This window comes from Sus scrofa, chromosome 2, assembly GCF_054392235.1.
Source record: "Sus scrofa isolate SSC_HxYL_T2T_F1_AM1 chromosome 2, Sscrofa_HxYL_maternal_Yorkshire_Landrace_v2.0, whole genome shotgun sequence".
Lineage (NCBI taxonomy): Eukaryota > Metazoa > Chordata > Mammalia > Artiodactyla > Suidae > Sus > Sus scrofa.
This window is the reverse complement of record NC_139384.1, coordinates 142299848-142319989: the sequence shown is the minus strand read 5'-3', so window position 1 is coordinate 142319989 and position 20142 is coordinate 142299848. Positions and strand designations below refer to the sequence as shown.

Here is a 20142-nt window from a genome sequence, read left to right as displayed (position 1 = left end):
TTTGCTTATTGTTTATATTTGTGTTACTCCTTAATCCCATCCACCTTGCTCGCTCACAATATTTAGTCTTGTTTATTTTTAAGTCCTTCCGTGTGGCATTCATCTCTGTAATATTTTCATTTCCCTTATTTCCCCCTTTTTTTCCCTGTGGGTTAAGCATGGCTACTTTCCAGCTCTTTTTTTTTCCTCTCACTTTTTACGGCTGCACCTGTGGCATATGGAAGTCCCCAGGTTAGGGGTCAAATTAGAGATACAGCTGCCAGCCTATGCCATAGCCACAGCAACGCAGTATCTGAGCCATGTCTGTGACCTACACCACAACCCACGGCAAAACCAGATCCTTAACCCACTGAGCGAGGCGAGGAATAGAACCTGCAACCTCATGGTTACCATTCAGATTCATTTTTGCTGAGCCACTAGGGGAACTCCCCAACTCCTTTTTTGATCTATACTTTCCTCACATTTTCCTTTCCTTTGAGTTCTTATTGTTAAAGAGAATATTATTACATGTTTTTGAACCTATGAGAAATTGCTTTTCTAAATATTTTCTGGCCATTTGGGGATACTTACTTTGATGTGCATCTATATTTTTTCAGCTGCTTTTTAATGTAGATTCATTTTCTCCCATTTTTTCATGTTGTGTTTCCTCTCTGGATCTCATGTTTGTTCCTTCTCAATTATTACTACGGAGTGTAGAAAAGGAGAAGGCAGGAGTTCCTGTCACGGCGCAGTGGTTAACGAATCCAACTAGGAACCATGAGGTTGCGGGTTCCATCCCTGGCCTCGCTCAGTGGGTTAAGGATCCGGCGTTGCCCTGAGCTGTGGTGTAGGTCACAGACGCGGTTTGGATCCCATGTTGCTGTGGCTGTGGCGTAGGCTGGAAGCTGCAGCTCAGATTGGAACCCTAGCCTGGGAGCCTCCATATGCCGTAGGAGCGGCCCTAAAAAACAAAACAAAACAAACAAAAAAAGAAGGCAGACTACAACTTTTACTTGGATTTGTCTCTCAAATGCGCTGTTACCAAATTTTTTATATTGTTTGATTTGGGGGCATATATGGGGCACACAGCTCTTCAGTTTCATGTATTTAAATAAGAAGCCTAGCACATAAGAACACTTGGGTCATAGGAACTCTGTGTTGTTGCTTCATCGTTTTCTTTCACTTATAACATCCTATCTCTGTTCAGAGGCTGATTCCTCTCTGAGGCGGTAAATGTACGCTTCCAAAAGGTTTAAATTTTGAGATATAAACCTATTAAATCTCTCCACTTAATTATGAAATATTTATTGGTCCAATTTTTTTCCGATTACCCACTACAGAATGAAAGAATATGCAAATGAAATGATAAAAGACTATAATTAATATGACATTAGGTACTGTGTTTTTCATTTCCAAACTGAAAAAGAAAAAAAAAATCTAATGTGAGCTGAAAATCAGAAGTTTTCCAAATAAAAACTTTCCAAATGACTTCCTGCATTATGGACATTATCCCAGTCTGACAGAGAATTTTATTAAGATAATAGAAGATTATAAGGGATCACACCAGTAATGCAAAATACAAATCTTCATTGCACTCCTACTGCATGATGATGTAGGAATAACTCAGCTTCACCAAAAAGCTTTAACACGAATATCAAATTTTATACAGAACGAGTGCAATGCCCTAAGAAAATTAACTGCAAAGAATGCAAAATTCAGTAACATCAGCACTTACTGTCCCTAAATTTTTTTTGTTCACAATGCAGATGCATTACAGAGATGTCAATAAGACCCTTACAATCCCAAAGAATGCATTATAAAAATAATTTGTACCTTCTTTAAGTTTCAAACATTAGGGTAATTCATACCGGCTTTGTATCTATTTCTTTACTTTTTAAAAATTCTATTTTTATCTCTTTTGATACTCCTCACTAAATGTTTTTTTCTATTCCTTTAATATATGTATTCTTTCTTTCTTCTTATCTGAGTATATTTTAGCTGGCTTTTAAAATTAACTTACAGAAATGAGCATCTAGCTCACTACTTTTCAGCTATTACTGAGTGTACAAGATTGGAAATGTGACATTTTCATTATGACTCAGCTCAAATTATTTTCTTATTTCAACTGTTTTTTTCTTTGACTCATAGAAATTTAGAGATATTTTATTTCCAAATATAGGAGGTGAACTAGCTGTTATTTTAAATAGTTCTATCTTAGTTATGCTGCTATCAGAAAACATAATCCATATGTAGTTGATTCTATGAAATTTTTTTTTTTTTTGTCTTTTTTTGTCTTTTGTCTTTGTTGTTGTTGTTGTTGTTGCTATTTCTTGGGCCGCTCCCGCGGCATATGGAGGTTCCCAGGCTAGGGGTTGAATCGGAGCTGTAGTCACTGGCCTACGCCAGAGCCACAGCAACGCGGGATCCGAGCCGCGTCTGCAACCTACACCACAGCTCACGGCAACGCCGGCCGGATCGTCAACCCACTGAGCAAGGGCAAGGACCGAACCGCAACCCCATGGCTCCCAGTCGGACTCGTCAACCACTGCGCCACGACGGGAACTCCTGATTCTATGAAATTTGCTACAATTTCCTAAGTGGTCCTATAGCCTCTGCGAATGTTTTATAAATGTCTGTAAATAATGCATATTTTGCAGTTTTTATTTTTTTATTTTTTTTGCTTTTTAGGGCCACACGTGTAGCATATGGAAGTTCCCAGGCTACGGGTCAAATCAGAGCTACAGCTGCCAGCCACAGCCACAGCCACACATGATCTGAGTCACATATGTGACCTACACCACAGCTCACAGCAGCACCAGATCCTTAACCCACTGAGCGAGGCCAGGGATCGAACATGCAACATTATGGTTCCTAGTCGGATTCATTTCCGTTGTGCCATAATGAGAACTCCTATTTTGCAGTTTTTAAATGCAGTGTCCTAAATATGTTCATTACTTCAAGTAGTGTCTTTATTGTATTATTGTGATATGCTGTATCATTGAAAGAAATTTTTGCATATCCTATCAAATAGTGAAAGAGCTGTAATAAAATATCCTACTATGATTCTGGATTTATTTCCCCTAGAGGTTATATAAATGTTGACACTCTTTTCTTTATTTTCACTTCTATTCTTTAAAAACAGTATTGTTGAATATAACTTCTGCTCTGATAATTATTTTTTCCAAGAAAGTGTCAGATCTCTATCCATGATCTTTTGTCTTCCATGGCTGCTATTGAGAAATCAGCTGTCTTTTACTTCTAAGAACATATTTTTTTTGGCGACTCTTAATATTTTAGTGATATCTTGATAAAGTTTTTAAGGAAACCATCTATTAGAAGTCTACACATAATTTTTGAGTGATATAAAAACGAAACAAACAAAATAGTGGATTGAAAGCACAGAAAATGGAAAACATCAAATTAATATACATATTGAGACCTACGCTTGCTTTTATACGTTATATCGTTAAATTTGAAAACTGAGTGAAAGAACTAGCTATCATCATTCTCATACCACAGAGGGAAAATATGGGAGATCATTGAGGTTTTCATTACCTACAACATCACACTTCACCTAGAGGTCACTGTGTTATTCATAGAAGGTCTCAAAAAAAAATTTTTTTTAATTGATACTATTTACCATAATTCACAAGCACAAAGTTTTGTAAGGAAAATATTGTACTTACTTTGTGAAAGAAATTTGCTCTCCCAACTGATCCAATTTTCCCAGTGTGATTCATGAAACAAATGTTTCCTTCAGTAGCTCCATAAAGCTCACACATCTTAATATTTCCAAATCTGTCTAAAAATTCTCTCCATACATCACTCCGTAAGCCATTTCCAACAGCCAAACGTACCCGATGATCCTTTTCTCCTTCTCTCTGTTAGAAGAAAAGATTATGGGCCACAATTTATTAATTCCAGTTCCCAATTTTTTCTTTTATTGCTATTGTTTAAATGGTAACTATCCAGAAGTAAGGTGCATGTGTGTGATAATGGAAAGGAACAAAAAATATCAAGTAAGTCTGTGACAAGACGGTGTCCAACAGCTAATGAAACTAACACGAGCCCAGAGTGATACAGCTTTTACTTCTCCATATCTGGCAAAATCTCTCCCTAAAATTTGAAATCTTATTTTGGTAAAGATCAGGTAAGGAAGAAAGCATATTTCAGGGAAAAAAGCATTACTTTAGAAAATTATAAAACATGCATGAGTTTGGGCTAGCTCTATTATCTATTATCCATGTAACTTTCTAGAAGAGGCTGAATACCATTCTGATTTTCTGTTTATTCATTTGCAAAGATTTGATAAAAATCAACCTCTCACTTGTACACTACAGTACACATCTAAGCTCAGCAGATAGTGAACAATAAATTGATGTCATTTAATCACCATAATATTTGGCTGGCAAATATGACACCTACTTGTAACTATTATTTTTGAATGTATAATATTCTTGTATTTTTACTTCTAGTTCATATTTTAGAATTGAAGGGAAAAAAGACATGTATTTTGTTCTGTATTCAATAAGCACTGTATTAATTAGCATGAATTATACATTGTTGAAGAGTTAGGAGCTCATACCAGTCAGCTATTACCAAGAAGATAATACAAGCTGATTAGAATGTAAAGAAAAGGGAACTCCTCTGCCCTCTTGATGGGAATGTAAATTGGTTCAGCCGCTATGGAAAATAGGATAGAGGTTCCTCAAAAAACTAAAGATAGGAAGTTCCTATGTGGCACAGTGGGTTAAAGATCAGGTGCTGCCACAGCTGTGGCACAGGTTGCAACTAGAGTGTGGGTTCCATTTCTAGACAGGGAACTTCCACATGCTGCAGGTGTGGCTAAAAATACCCAAAGAAATAAAATCTTTAAAAATGATAGTTTTAAAAAATTAAAAATAGAACAACCACATGATCCAACAATTCCACTCCTGGGAATTTATGTGGAAAAAAAAAACAAAAACAAAAACACTAATGCAAAAAGATACTGCACCCTGTGCAGTGTTATCTACCACAGCCGAGACATGGAAGTAACCTAAATGCCCATCAATAGATGAATGAATAAAGAAAATGTAGTATATATGCACAATGGAATATTACTCAGTCATAAAAAGAATGAATTTTGCCATTTATAACAATGTGGATGGACCTCGAGGGCATTATTCAAGGTGAAAGAAGTCAAACAAATACTCCATGATCTCACTTATATGTGGCATCTTAAAAAAAGGCCAAACAACAGCAAAAGCAAAAATCTAAGCCTTGAGCAGAAAACAGATTAGTGGTTGTCAGGGACAGGATGAAGAGTGGGTAAAAACTGGTGATGGGGATCAAAAGATATAAATTTCTAGTTATAAGATAAATAAGTTCTGGGGGTGTACTACACAGCATCATGACTATAATTAACAATACTGAATTGCATATTTGGAAGTTGCTAAGAGAGTAGAGTTGAGCACTGAGAAACAAAGACCCTCCATGCAATAGAAAAATCCAAATATAACTTCTAGTCAGTCCTCAGTATCACCGATTCCATAGCTGGGGATTCAACCAACTGCAGATCATGCAGTACTGTGATATTTACTACTGAAAAAAACCCTACTTATTAGTGGGCCTGCATAACTCAAACCTGTGACAGTCAAGGGTCAACTATAAATCTTAAAATTCTTGTCACAAGAAAATAAAACTTGCAACTATGCATGGTGTTGGATGTTAATTATACTTACATTGCTGATAAATTTGCAATATAGGCAATACATTGAATCATTACATTGTACATCTGCAACTAATATGTTTTATGTCAATAATCGTCAATAAAAAAAATTAGAGTAAGAATTTTGAAGCTCCCGTCATGGCTCAGTGGTTAACAAATCCGACTAGGAACCATGAGGTTGCGGGTTTGATCCCTGGCCTTGGTCAGTGGGTTGGGGATCCGGCGTTGCAGTGAGCTGTGGTGTAGGTCGCAGACGTGGCTCGGATCCCGCGTTGCTGTGGCTCTGGCGTAGGCTGGAGGCTACAGCTCCAATTCGACCCCTAGCCTGGGAACCTCCATATGCCGCGGGAGTGGCCCTAGAAAAGGCAAAAAGACAAAAAAAAAAAAAAAAAAAAATTTAGTATCAGTTTAATCATGGTAAAATCCGTGATTCCCTCTGAAGTACTCCAACTTTATAAAACTAGTACAAAATAACAAGAAATAACAAGAAATTAACAATAACAATAAAATAGAGGAATCAATGTCCCTGACACAATCAAACATAATTCAATGAACGCATTCTTTTGTGGGAGGGCACACCTACAATGACACATGGAAGCTCCTGAGCCAGGAATCAAACCCATGCCATAGCAGTGACCCACGCTGCAGCAGTGACAATGCCAGATCCTTAACCCACTGAGCCACCAAAGATCTCCTAAACATATTCTTTATCTCGGTTCCTTCTCAGTCTTAAAGGAAAGATTTTAATCTATTAACTCTTAAGAAAAAAAGAGAATGGGGAGTTCCCGTCATGGCACAGTGGTTAACGAATCTGACTAGGAACCATGAGGTTGCAGGTTCGATCCCTGCCCTTGCTCAGTGAGCTGTGGTGTAGGTTGCAGACGAGGCTCGGATCCTGCGTTGCTGTGGCTCTGGCGTGTGCTGGCAGCTACAGCTCCGATTCGATCCCTAGCCTGGGAACCTCCATATGCCACAGGAGCGGCCCAAGAAATGGCAAAAAAGAAAAAAAGAAAAAAGAGAATGGGAATGAAAGGTAATTCTGCAACCTGAAAGGTGAACAGATAAGAGACTTGTGAATAAGCAGAGTGGATAATTATAAAATTGAGCCTGCAGTTGGAAAGCAACACATGCTCCTGAGAATGTCAAGGAAGCATCACCAAGGATGAGGAAGACAGAAGGCTAGATGGGAAATTTAAGATGCAGCTGCACCCCTATTTATGCTAATCCAGACAATGTGTCTGGGAGTCTGCCCTCCCCTGAACACTGGCCAAATACTGGAGCTTCCTCTCTGGAGAATTCCAACCAGACACAATTTTGGGTTGAGGAATCCACTGAAAATAGTAATTTGAATGAAAGTCTGAATAGTAAAAGGTGAGATCTCAGAACCTAAATCATTTGTAGAGATAGAAATCAGAATATTGGTCACATTTGCTGGACAATAATTGATGTTTGACAACATTCTGGGAGAATAGCTATAAGAAGAATATAGATACAATTGATTTAAAATACTTGAAGTGTTGTTAAATCATATTCAGACATTTCAGCTCTGAAGGAGAGTTTGCACTGAATTAGTCATAGGCATTTAGAAAGTAAAATAAAAAAATCAATTATTATCAGGAGTAAAAAGTTAAAGTTGTCATATTTTAAGTACACTGTGTATTAGTTATAAATAAAATATATATGATTTTCATAACTGAAAAGACTGTTTATCAACGTATTTTAAAATGATCATAATTAAGATTGGTGCCACAGACGGAGAAGAGACGTGTGTGTGTGTGTGTGTGTGTGTGTGTGTGTGTGTGTGTGTGAGAAAGAGAGAGAGAGAGAGAGAATATGTGAATAGGAAGCCCAGTAGAAGACAGTTAAAACTGGAAAATCAAGAAATATGGCATTCTCTCTGACTGTAATTATAAATTTTTCTTTAGGATCACTCAGCTTCCGTCAGAATAACAAGCTAAGTCTCAAAGTTGTAACCTCCTGTTATTGGAAGGGAACCTCCCATATTCAAGGGATGAATTTACATAGCCATTCGAGTTTAAAGCCTCCTCTATGTTGAGAACAATGAAATCATACTTGTAACACTAGGCTGGGCACCTATGAACAATGCCTGCATATTATTACCTTTAAAGATAGCGGCTGATATGGAACAGACTGGGTCAGATGACTGGAGATTCACTAGGTTGCACCTAAGAGAACTCAGTAAATCTGCGGTACTAATTCATGGACTTGGCTTCTACCAGGATGGATAGGAAGATATCCTCTAGGATTCCCTTGGACTCAAAGCCATATATGTAACAATCTAAAGATGACCCCAACCAATCCACTATTGGTATGAGCTCAATGTGTAAAGCTCAAGAGATTTGTATTTGGCTAGTTTGACAACTTAGCAGCATTTTGTAACTTCAATATGATTGGAATGTATATTCAGCCATATCAAAGCCTTAAAGAAATTTACTCAATAGATTTTAAATAATAGTAGCCAGACTATTAGCCTGCTAAATTCTGAGGTCTCTATGCCTCTTTAAGTGACCCACTTCCTAGTCTTGATAACATCTTCGAGAACTGGCTTGGTGTAAGATGCTCTTGGCGTAACTATTTACTTATAACTCAAGTGATGTTATTAGCTCTACTGTTTGCATTTTGCCTGTTTCATAAGACTAATGTTTTTTATATTACCAAATGAGTAACTGAGCCTCCAACAAAATAATGATGACCAGAAGACTTGAAGCAGTTGATCAAATACATAGTTCTTTACCAGATCAATGATTGTAATAGCATCACTCTAGATATGGGAAGATACAACAAGAGGGAATGTTTTCTTAGACCACAACAGCCTAGTAAGACACGTGGTCCAGAGACTTTTAGCTACTGTTAGTAAGGACTAGTCCAGTGTAAGCACATTGAGTAGCCTGCCAATGCAATCTTCACCAGACCTGGGAATGAGCATTCCTAACCCCATGGGATGAAATGCCTCCCCAAACTATGGTCAAATTTATGACCATGGGGGAGTCCTCTGAACTGGAGTGTGTCACTTGCCATCTGCCTCTACATGGATTTAAATCATGAGCCACTGTAGCTGCTGACCCACAGCACCCCCTGAGCAGATCTCAGGGTGGAGACCAGGAGTGAGGCACTCTGTGCTCTGGGAAAACTGGAAGGACAGGTCCCCAAATAGTTAGGTATTTTTAGGAGAAGACTTGATGAGCCCAATTCTTGCCTCTCCTCATATCCAGACAAAGGTGATGTCTGCTCCGTATGACTGGCAGTAACCTTTGAGAGACCCGCAGTAAACTTTTGCAAAGTGGTAAAGATGGTACTTCCCCTTTACTTTTTTTTTGGGGGGGGGTATTTCAGAGCTGCTGAAATGCTGCCTCCTGAGCTATAGTTAAGTGGAGAAAACAAAGGTGTGGCAGTCTTCTGTGAATCCAGTCAATCCCTAGGGTGGGCCGGTAAGCCCAGAGGTAATGCAGGAAAGAAGCAAGGAAGAGTGGCCCACGGCTGAGGCACATATCAAAGGGGTGACTCCAGAGAGCCCAGACCTTTATATCCTCCCACAGGAACTGGTTTTCTTCTGTAAATCTGGTTATCGGTAAATCTTCTGTTTCCACTACCTTTCCTTTGCTGCAAAAACATGTATCCTAGCTTCCCCCCTCGCCTCCTTGCAGCTGTTTCTCAGGGGTACCTGAGAGGCTCTCTTCTGGGCTTAAGTTCTAATTTCGCCCCAAATAAAATCTAACTCTAAACTTTAAAAAATAGAAAAAAAAGAAAGAGGGATCTCCTATTGTGGCTCAGTGGGTTAAGAACCCAACATAGCTTCCATGAGGATGTGGGCTCCATCCCTGGCCTCGCTCTGTAGGTTGAGGATCCAGTGTTGCTGCAAGCTGCAGCTCTGATTCAACCCCTAGCCAGGGAACTTCTGTATGCCACAGGTGTGGCTTAAAAAGAAAAAAAAAAAAATAGTAGCATGCATACGTTATTGAGAAATATGGAAGTAAATAACAACCAGAAATATCTTAAAATAATTAAAGATGTCTACCTCTAGAGATCAAGTATTCATAGCTGGGGGTTACTGTTTCTCCTGACAGTACTATTTGAGTGTTTAAAACTGTGAATGTAGGGAGTTCCCGTCGTGGCGCAGTGGTTAACGAATCCAACTAGGAACCATGAGGTTGCGGGTCCGGTCCCTGCCCTTGCTCAGTGGGTTAATGATCCGGCGTTGCCGTGAGCTGTGGTGTAGGTTGCAGACGCAGCTCGGATCCCGCGTTGCTGTGGCTCTGGCGTAGGCGGGTGGCTACAGCTCCGATTCAACCCCTAGCCTGGGAGCCTCCATATGCCGCGGGAGCGGCCCAAGAAATAGCAAAAAGACAAAAAAAAAAAAAAAAAAAAAAAACTGTGAAAGTATTAATTGAATAAAATAAAAATGAAAAAAATGCAGTATGAGCCAAGACTGTGGATTTATTAGAACTAACACTCTGATTTGCTGATGTTCTTACGTCCTTAAACCATTGAGTTTAAGATAAATATTCTGAGGACAGAAAAAAAAAGAAAAAAACCCACCTCACTCACTCAGAGTGGCTACTTCCAAGACAGAGGATTTTTTTCCTACTACTAAATACGACCATGAGTACATGAGTGTTCTTTTTTTTGCTTTCTTAGGGCCGCACCTGCAGCATGTGGAAGTTCTCAGGCTAGGGGTCGAATCAGAGTGACAGCTTCTGGCCTACATCACAGCCACAGCGGCACAGGATCTGAGCCACATCTGCACCCTATACCACAGCTCATGGCAACGCTGGATCCTTAACCCACTGAGCAAGGCCAGGGATGGAACCCGCATCCTCGTGGATCCTAGTTGGGTTCATTAACTGCTGAGCTACGAAGGGAATTCCCAACCAACCATGACCATTCTAACCTCATTCCACCTGCTATGGGCATGTCCAATATTGCCCACCTGGCATGGAACTAGCTCTTGGATTTTCCACTGCCATTTTCCTATGTAAAAATCTTAGGATTTATTCTGTTTGAACAGGGATCAATCTTTTACATGGCATGGCTCTTGGATGCTTTTCAAGTCAGAGATAAGTTTTAGCAAATATTTATCATATGAGTTGGCACACTCTGGAAAACCAATCAGAAGGTGGTTTACAAAGCAAATTCCATAGACTTTTAACCTGTGTGTGCTATAGCTATACAAACTTACTAAATTAGAATCTTCATCCAAAGTGATTTAACTGATATAGAAAATAAAATAAAATCATGATAAGGCTTTTGCCAAGACATATCAAATTCGTTTATTTAACTCTCAAGATATTTACATATTTATTCTATTTTCCCTTCCTTTAAAAGAAAACCCAGAAGATCATGTTTTGAAGAATATGAGGAAGGGTCAATTGATTCATTATTTAGTGTTGTGGGGAAAAAGAGAATGCGTATTTCTTCTATTGTTGATATGCATGCATTACTAAAAGAGTAAAATGCAAATGACATAATTGACATAGGGATATAAACTTTACAGTTATCTGACAGTTTATTAAGATATTATCTAAAGTTTCAATGATGTTATTTAGATTTTTATTTGCCAGACTGAAATCACAAGCATGGAAATACATCTGAAAAATACGATTCCTTTATTTATAATAATAATATAAAAGTATTTAAGCTCTTTAGCAAGACCAAAAAATATAGTTATTTTTGGCATAGACACGCATATAATCACATATATATATGCAATCACATATATATATGCATATATATAATCACATATATATGCATTGAGAGAGAGAGAAAGGTTTTTAAAAAACTAGTTTGTGTAGCAATGGAAATTTTTCCTAAAAGATATATAATATACAGTAAGATATTTATCATGAAGTCTAAATTTAGGGTTAGCAAACTTGAGCTTCCAGAGGCCAAATCCAGCCTACTTCCTGTTTTTAAAAATAAAGTTTCATTAGGACACAGTCACTCATTTATATGGATTATCTATCCCTGCTTTTGCAATACAGAGGCATAATTAGGTAGTTGTGACAGGAACAGTATGATCCACAAAGCCTAAAATATTTACTGATCTAGTGCTTACGGAAAAAGCTTACTGATCTCTGCCCGAAATTATAAATATTAAAATCAAAAAAGCTAAAACTTAATATTAACATATCTTAAGCACCACCTGGTCAAATGGACAACACATTCATGCTACAAATACTGGTTTATTATGCTTCCCCATCCAGATTCCCAGTTAAAATCACTTTATGTTTCTTTCTTAAGAAGGGCTTTATCTCATTGGAAATAACTGGGAGTTGGTTTTATTTGTAAAGTGGGTGAAGCGCTTCTTAGGCACACTGAGCACATTGGTAGGTGGTAAAGTATCGGTCAGGTACACCTCCATATGCTTCAGGTGCGGCCCTAAAAAGCAAAAAAAAAAGAAAGGGACAGAGTGAAACGAAGATTCAAAGAAATGGACACACAGAGTGACATATGCAGAGGCAAAGAGGGAGAGCCACATGTAAGAGAAACACAGAGACACACAGAGATGAAAAGATACTTGTACGCATGTAACTAGAAATGCAAAGTGAGACATACACATATAGCACAGAGACCCACAACATGCACAGTGAGAGACAGAGATAGAGGCATTCCTAGATGTCCCCCCACCCCCAAACATACACAGTAAAAAAAAAAAAAAAAAAAAAAAAAAGATATAAACTAGACATAGATATGCTGGAAGAAAGAAAGAGGCATACACATAGACCCAAAGCTGCATACAGAGACATCAGTACTGCGACACACAGAAAGAGATTCATCACACAGAAAGAGATTCATGCAAATAACAAGACATACAAGCAGAAACTAAGGCAAAAAGAGTCCAAGAAAGAGGGTAACTAGAATCCAGAGAGTATGGGACAGGAACAGAAGACATGTTTGCAGCAGTATCAGGAAAGTGAATCTATCTGTGCCCTGATGACGAGGTTATTATAACATTTTAATCCCCATGACAATCCTAGAAAATAAGAAGCATTATCCCCATTTTGCACACTGGGATAACAAAGTTCAGGTCCAAGGTCATCAAATAAAAGAGAGAATTTGAGCTCGTCCAAGTGGAAGGGCTCTGTGCACAGGGACTGTTCTGTGCTCTACTGTACCCCACTGCCTAGTGCATAAGAGAAGTGCACGGTGTATCTGTGGAAAGAAGAAAGGAAGAGAGGGAAGGCAGATCAAAAGAAGGGAAGAGACACCTTCTGCAAAACCATATAAGGTGTTTATAAACACCTTCTGCAGCTCCATACCAAAAAAACAAACAACCCCATCAAAAAATGGGCAGAAGATCTAAACAGACAACTCTCCAAAGAAGACACAGGGATGGTCAAAAAACACATGAAAAGATGTTCAGCATCACTCATTGCTAGAGAAATTCAAATCAAAACCACCATGAGGTACCACCTTACACCAGCCAGAATGGCCATCATCAAAAAGTCTACAAACAATAAGTGCTGGAGAGGATGTGGAGGAAAAGGAACACTAGTACACTGTTGGTGCGATTGTAAATTGGTGCAACCACTGTGGAAAGCAGTATGGAGATTCCTCAGAAAACTAAAAATAGAACTACCATTTGATCCAGCAATCCCACTTCTGGGCATCTATCCAGAGAAAACCATGACTCGCAAAGACACATGCACTCCGATGTTCATTGCAGCACTATTTGCAATAGCCAGGACATGGAAACAACCTAAATGTCCATCGAAAGAGGAGTGGATCAAGAAGATTCCATTCATACAATGGAATATTACTCAGCCATTAAAAGGAAAGAAATAATGGCATTTTTAGCAACATGGATGGACCTAGAAATTATCATGCTAAGTGAAGTCAGCCATACAATGAGACACCAACATCAAATGCTTTCACTGACATGTGGAATCTGAAAAAAGGACAGACTGAACTTCTTTGCAAAACAGATGCTGACTCACAGACACTGAAAAACTTATGGTCTCTGGAGGAGACAGTTTGGGGGGTGGGGAATGTCCTTGGGCTGTGGGATGGAAATCCTATGAAATTGGATTGTTATGATCATTATACAACTACAGATGTAATAAATTCATTTGAGTATTAAAAAAAAATAAAAGAAAAAAAAGAAGGGAAGAGAAGACGGAGGGAGGGAGAGAGCCCCTGCTCTCTTTTTTCAAGCCTCTCTCCAGGGTTTCAGTAGTAGGAAGCAATTGAAATCTGAGTTTCTAACTCAGCAGTAAGCGCTTAAATGTTTACACGCTGGCGCATACACAGCGTAAGCCATAAGCCATTTTACAGTATCAGAGAGGTCTCATTTTATCTCCTGCCCTTTAAAATCCTGTTTGAAATTTAAAGGAGAATATGCTGAATGGATCAGAGCTTTTTTTTTTGGCTGTGCCTGCAACATATGGAAGTTCCTAGCCAGAGATCAAACCCGAGCCTTAGCAGCAACCAGAGCCAGATCAGTGACAACACCGGATCCCCTTAGCTTTCTGCGCCACAGAGGGTCTCATGAATGGTCAGAGCTTTTAAGGTAGAGATCTCGGAGTCATGGAGCTCAGTATCCTGTTTCCCCTGACTTTCAGGACCATGCCTCACAATGATGTGCTAGTACCAGCGAGGGAGCCACATTCATTTACACCAAGGCTCTTGTTTCTTCTGGAAAACATTCTCTGGGAGCTGTTTTCCAAGAGTGTCTGTTGAGCTGCTATCTTCAAGGCAGGGGTTGAACTGTAATTACCTCCTACCCAGTCACAGATTAATTCCTTTGCTGAAATGAGCAGGTCTCTAACAATGCCTCTTAGAAACAAAGCCTCTTTCTTCCAGAACAGGTGCTTAATCCTACTCAGCAAATCTATAACACACGCAGGCTGAATAGCCTCTTTGTATGTCTATGAAACGTGAAACTTTCCAGGCTCCGTTTAAATACAGGTAATTTTGAATCAACCTTGATTTCTCAGGACAAAGACTGTTTGTTGATAGATGGAAAGACAGAAAAGAAACAGCAATTCAAAGTGAAAACAAAGGGACAAATCACTTCTGCCTTCAGGCCTGCAAAACTAGCAGCTTGATGCACAAAAGAAAAGCGTGGTCTAATGTCTAAGGATCATCTAAAATATGTAACAACGCGTGTTAGGGATTATGATTCTGCTATCTTATTCTGTTTAACAGAAGACCTCTTTTTCCTCAAACCCACTGTAATTACACGTGCACTTGTATCACACTCGCAGGCCCCCTATAATAAGAATAACTTCATACGCCAATAGTTTGCTTCCTTCACAGACAGTCCAACACTACACATTGGAAAAATATAGGCAGCTAACCCAGTGGGAATCACAGAACAGGGACAAAGAGATTTTAAATGCAAACAGGATATCAGAGAATCCTGTTATTAAAAAAAAAAAGGCACAAAATAGCAGACTTCCTTATACTGAAGCAGGACAGGAATGGTGGTAGGAGAGGGCAGGGCACTCATTTGATAAAGGACCTTTTAAATACGGGATTTAAAAGGAGAGGCCTACAAGCAACTCATACAACTCAACAGCAAAAACAAAACAAAACAGCAATAACCCAACCGAAAAATGGGCAGAAGACCTAAATAGACATTGCTCCAAAGAAGACATACGGCTCACCAACAAGCATATGAAAAAATGCTCAACATCATTAATTATTAGAGAAACACAAATTAAAACTACAATGAGGTACCACCTCACACTGGTCAGAATGGCCATCATTAACAAGTCAACAAATAACAAAGGCTGAAGAAGATGTGGAAAAAAGAGAACCCTCCTACACTGTGGGTAGGAATGTAAATTGGTACAACCACTATGGAAAACAGTATGGAGGTTCCTCAGAAAACTAAATATAGAACTACCATATGATCCAGCAATCCCACTTCTGGGCAAAACTTTCTTTGTAAGAGATACATGCACCCTGTGTTCATTGCATCACTATTCACAACAGCCAAGACATGGAAACAACCTAAATGTCCATCAGCAGATGAATGGATTAAGAGGATGCAGTACGTATACACAATGGAATACTCCCCAGCCATAGAAAAGAACAAAATAATGCCATGCGCAGCAACATGTCTGCAACTAGAGATTCTCATACGAAGTGAAGTAAGCCAGAAAGAGAAAGATAAACACTATATGATATCACCTATATGTGGAATCTAAAATATGGCACAGACGAACCTGTCTACAGAACAGAAACAGACTCAGAGACATGAAGAGCAGATTGTGGTTGCCAAGGGGGCAGGGGAGGGGATAGGATGGACTGGGTGTTTGGGGTTAGTATATGCAAACTATTATATTTAGAATGGATAAGCAATGAGGTCCAACTATATAGCACAGGGAAGGATCTATAGCCAATCACTTGTGATAGGACATGATAGAAGGCACTTTGAGGAAAAGAATGTATATATAGGTATAACTGGGCCACTTTGCTGTACAGCAGAAATTGATAGTACATTGTAAATCAACCATAATAAAAAAAAATTAGGGAGTTCCCATTGTGGCACAGCAGAAAAGAATCCGACTAGTATCCATAAAGATAGGGGTTTGATCCCTGTCCTCACTCGGTAGGTCAGGGATCTGGCGTTACTGTGAGCTGTGGTGTAGGCTGCAGACATGGCTTGGATCTTACATTGCTATGGCTGTGGCATAGACCCACAGCTGTAGCTCTGATTCTACCCCTAGCCTGGGAACTTCCATATGCTGTGGGTATGGTCCTAAAAAAAGGGGGGGAGAAGCCTTCAAGGCACTGGATTCAGCTACCCTTAAAAGTCTTGGTCAAGTTGCCTCTCCAGTCTAGGCATGGACAAGCAAATGATTTCAGAGATGACAGCCATCCGTCACCAACCATTTTAGGTCATAAATAACAGATAGAAAAGACTTACATGATCTCAAATGTTATAGCAGAAAGCTGTAACACCTAGTGACCTTACTGTCAACTCATTACCAATGCAGACTGGTTACTCTGCATCGTTGCTTTCTATCCTGGCAGCAACGGGGAGAAGTGAAAGTGGAAGGCACAATGCTTCAGACCAGAGGCGTTGCAAACTGGCCTTGTAGACGAAGACCAGTCTCAAGGGTCTGCAAGACTCAACTCTAACGACTGTGTGAACTCACCTAAAAAAAATAACAAGCTATGCAGATGTAAAGGGAAGTTGACCTTTCCTGGAAACCCAGAGAAAGAGTCCCCTGAGCTACAATGACCTTAAGTCACCAATGAAGATTCTGCAAAGTGCAGGGGACCATGAGCAAGATCATTTCTGTCGTGAGCTGGTGCAGCAATGGCCTCACGTGCTGCACACAACGATGCCAACTTTCATTCATCCAGACCCTCTCATTAGACTCTGTCCTCCCAGGAACTCTGACTTCCTCGTGACAAGTGACCTTCCTGTGCAGTTCTGGAACTAGAGATAGTTTTGTGCTGGTCGTGAACACAAAAGCATCCCGGCGACTGGTCTCAGCTGTATTTGCTATTTTTAAAAAATAATCCGACCAATTTTTATTGAGCACCACTATGTCAGGCACCATTCTGAGCACTGAGGATATAACTATAGCCAAAAATGATAAACTCCCTGCTTTCCTTGAACTTATATAGTAGTCGGGATGGGGCGAAGAAAGAAGTAGTATCTGGAATATGGGTAATAAGTTCTGGGAAGAAAATAAAGCAGTGAAAGAGGACTAGGAGACAAACGCAGTAATAAAGTGGCCGACTCCATTCTTGACATTTGATGGCTGAGAGCAGTCTAGGTCCCCCGGACCTCCCCTTCCTCTTCCTCTTCTGCCTCCCATCTGAGTGCCCTTCCTTCGGCAGCAATGGGGCAGTCAAAGCACACTAGCAGCTCTGCATGCACGTGACCCCTCACCCCAGTGCCATACCCTTATCACAAGGAAAGATCAACAGGTCTCTTTCTCCATCTCTCAAGCCATTTTTTGACCTACATGGGACACTGTCCTGCTCTCCCCAGAAAGCCCTATCGTGCCATGATAAACCTCTTCATATTCTCTTAGTGCATGTAACGGATTACCAGCCTCAACATCTGAACCAGATTTGGGGTATGAGGTCCCTCGGAGTTGGGAAGAGGAGCAGACGTTAAGAGAGGTTGTGGCCAGAGAAGCCCTTCTGAGGAGGAATAACCTAAGAGGAAAGAGTAGGCCACAGAAGCAGCATATGGAAGTTCCCAGGTGTGGGATCGAATTGGAGCTGCAGCTGCCAGCCTACATCACAGCCACAGCAACACCAGATCAGATCTGAGCCGCATCTGCAAACTATGCCACAGCTCATGGCAATGCCAGATCCTTAACCCACTGAGCAAGGCCAGGGATTGAAACTGTATCCTCATGGATACTAGTCGGGTTCTTAATCTGCTGAGCCACAGCGTGAATTCCTGTTTTCAGGGGTTTTGATTTTACATTTTTATTTCTAATTTTTTGATGACAAGTATATCATAAAATTGTTAATATCTTAATGTTATGAAAGATTTCAAAATCATCATGATCTAAATTGACGTCTGCATTCAATGTTGCATGATTTTTTTTATTAGTCAAAGGCCAATTATTTTTGATACCAAAAAACTTACTCTAATTTCCATTCATGGAAACCATTAATTACTACATTCTGCTCAAAAATAAAATCCTTACATTTGTATTCAGTGTCCCAGTTTACTTTTTTAAAACATGTATCTCATACGTGGATGGTGAGAATCAAGGGTCAAATCAGGAGAAACAGGAATTGTTACCTATTTTCTAAAAGAAAGGGACCATGACTCAAAGGGAAGAGACCAGCAGAAAGTCATACAAGAGCTTGGAAGTGAGCCTGTGACTTTGATTGTACAGCCAATATACTAGCTGATGGCTTTCCACACAATGCTAAATTTGTGGGGAAATTTAATAAATAAAGGATATGTGTATTCTTAACGGAAATGATAGCTGGAAAGGTATAAGCAGATAGAAAAACATATTCTGCAACATGAATCATTAAGTATTAAAATTAGCACTTATTAAAAGTCTTCAATATATACACAGTTCTAAACTTTCCAAAACATTAATTCCCTTCTAATACTACTAACATTTAGGTTGCTAATAGCTATTTCATATTAAAACCTCATATTTCCATATTTGCAGTTTCTAAGCAGAAAAGAAAGTTCTGGTTCTTTGCCATATTAAAACCTCGTATTTCCATATTTGCAGTTTCTAAGCAGAAAAGAAAGTTCTAGTTCTTTTCTAAATGCTTTCATACCCAGTATGAGCATAGTAAACACAATTCTGATTTATTTAAGAAAAACTGGGTTTTAAAAGAGCCGATTGTCTCAACTGTGTAATAACACGCCTCAAATATTTGGGGAAAAGCAAACGTTTTTAAAGGATAAATATCTTTAAACAACTAGGTCTTGGAAATAAAATCAGTTGTTCCGAGGGCTGCAGATAACAAATAAATTCACATTAATTTTTAAATGGCATTCTCTAGAAGTTACTAAGTGTGATGAGAAAAGTTTCCAAAGCTTAATGCTTTGAGAAGCTACATCTTTCACAAGATGTGGCACAGGGAAAACATAATAATTAAACCCTGAAGGTATAGGGGAACTAAGAAAATAGAAACATGATAAAAAGAACATCTTTTTTTTCTTTTTTGGCATGTGGAAGTTCCTGGGAAGATCAAACCCGAGCCAGAGCTGTGATCTGCAGCAGTGCTGGATCCTTAACCCACTGCACTGGGATGGTACCAGCGCCTGCACAGAGACAAGCTGGATCATTTACCCACTGCGCCACAGCAGGAACTCCCAAATGTTTTTAATATATCCACTTCAATTAGGAAAAAAACAATAAATGGTAATGCCCTGAACCAGGGCCAAGGTAATGCCAATGCACTTAGGCTGTAACGGTCTTCAGACTCATTCAAGACCTAACTGGTAAAACAAACAAACAAGTTCAAGAGATTTAGGTTAAGTCAGCCTCCTTTAGTCTCCCTATTGGAATTTTATTCTCTGGTACTGTTACTTTGTCTTTAGCCTCTCATTTTATCTAAAGAGGACATGGAAAACTCTTCAAGCTGCAAAGAAAGGATGGGATCTCTTTGGAGAAAATAAGGTAGGTGTCTTTTCAAATTCAAGTCTTAGAAAATCTCCTATGTCATCAATTGATTCTTTTATTCAACATTTTCATTTTGCTACCCTCAAAAAAATCCCAGCAAACACTGCAGAATTATCTAAACATTATTAGTGAAAAACTTAATACACTCTGCATGGAATTTAACTATTTTTAATAAATATTTATCAACTATTCAGATGTTTTAAAATGTCTCATTTCATAACAGGAGCCGAGTGTAATCCGTTTTGTCAACGTTTAATACACTTTCACTGTAGTATCCAGAATCAAAAGTACACTTTCTGACTTCCAACAAGTTTTTTAGCTTTTAAGAAAACAATAAAGAAAAGATATTTAATTTAT

The 20142-nt window shown here is 39.1% G+C and overlaps 1 protein-coding gene across 16 annotated transcripts in view; it reads right to left on the bottom strand.

Moving 5' to 3' along the window:
• SLC27A6 (solute carrier family 27 member 6) overlaps positions 1 to 20142 on the bottom strand; it is a 98425-nt gene that overhangs the window by 50527 nt on the left and 27756 nt on the right. For all 16 annotated transcript variants that reach the window (XR_014838734.1, XR_014838728.1, XR_014838732.1 and 13 more), the window contains one exon: positions 3666 to 3860. Coding sequence is in view for 3 of the 16 variants with exons in the window: in XM_085014450.1 (XP_084870576.1) it covers positions 3666 to 3860 (195 nt within the window). In the remaining 13 variants the exon portion in view is untranslated. The remainder of the gene's footprint in view (positions 1 to 3665; positions 3861 to 20142) is intronic.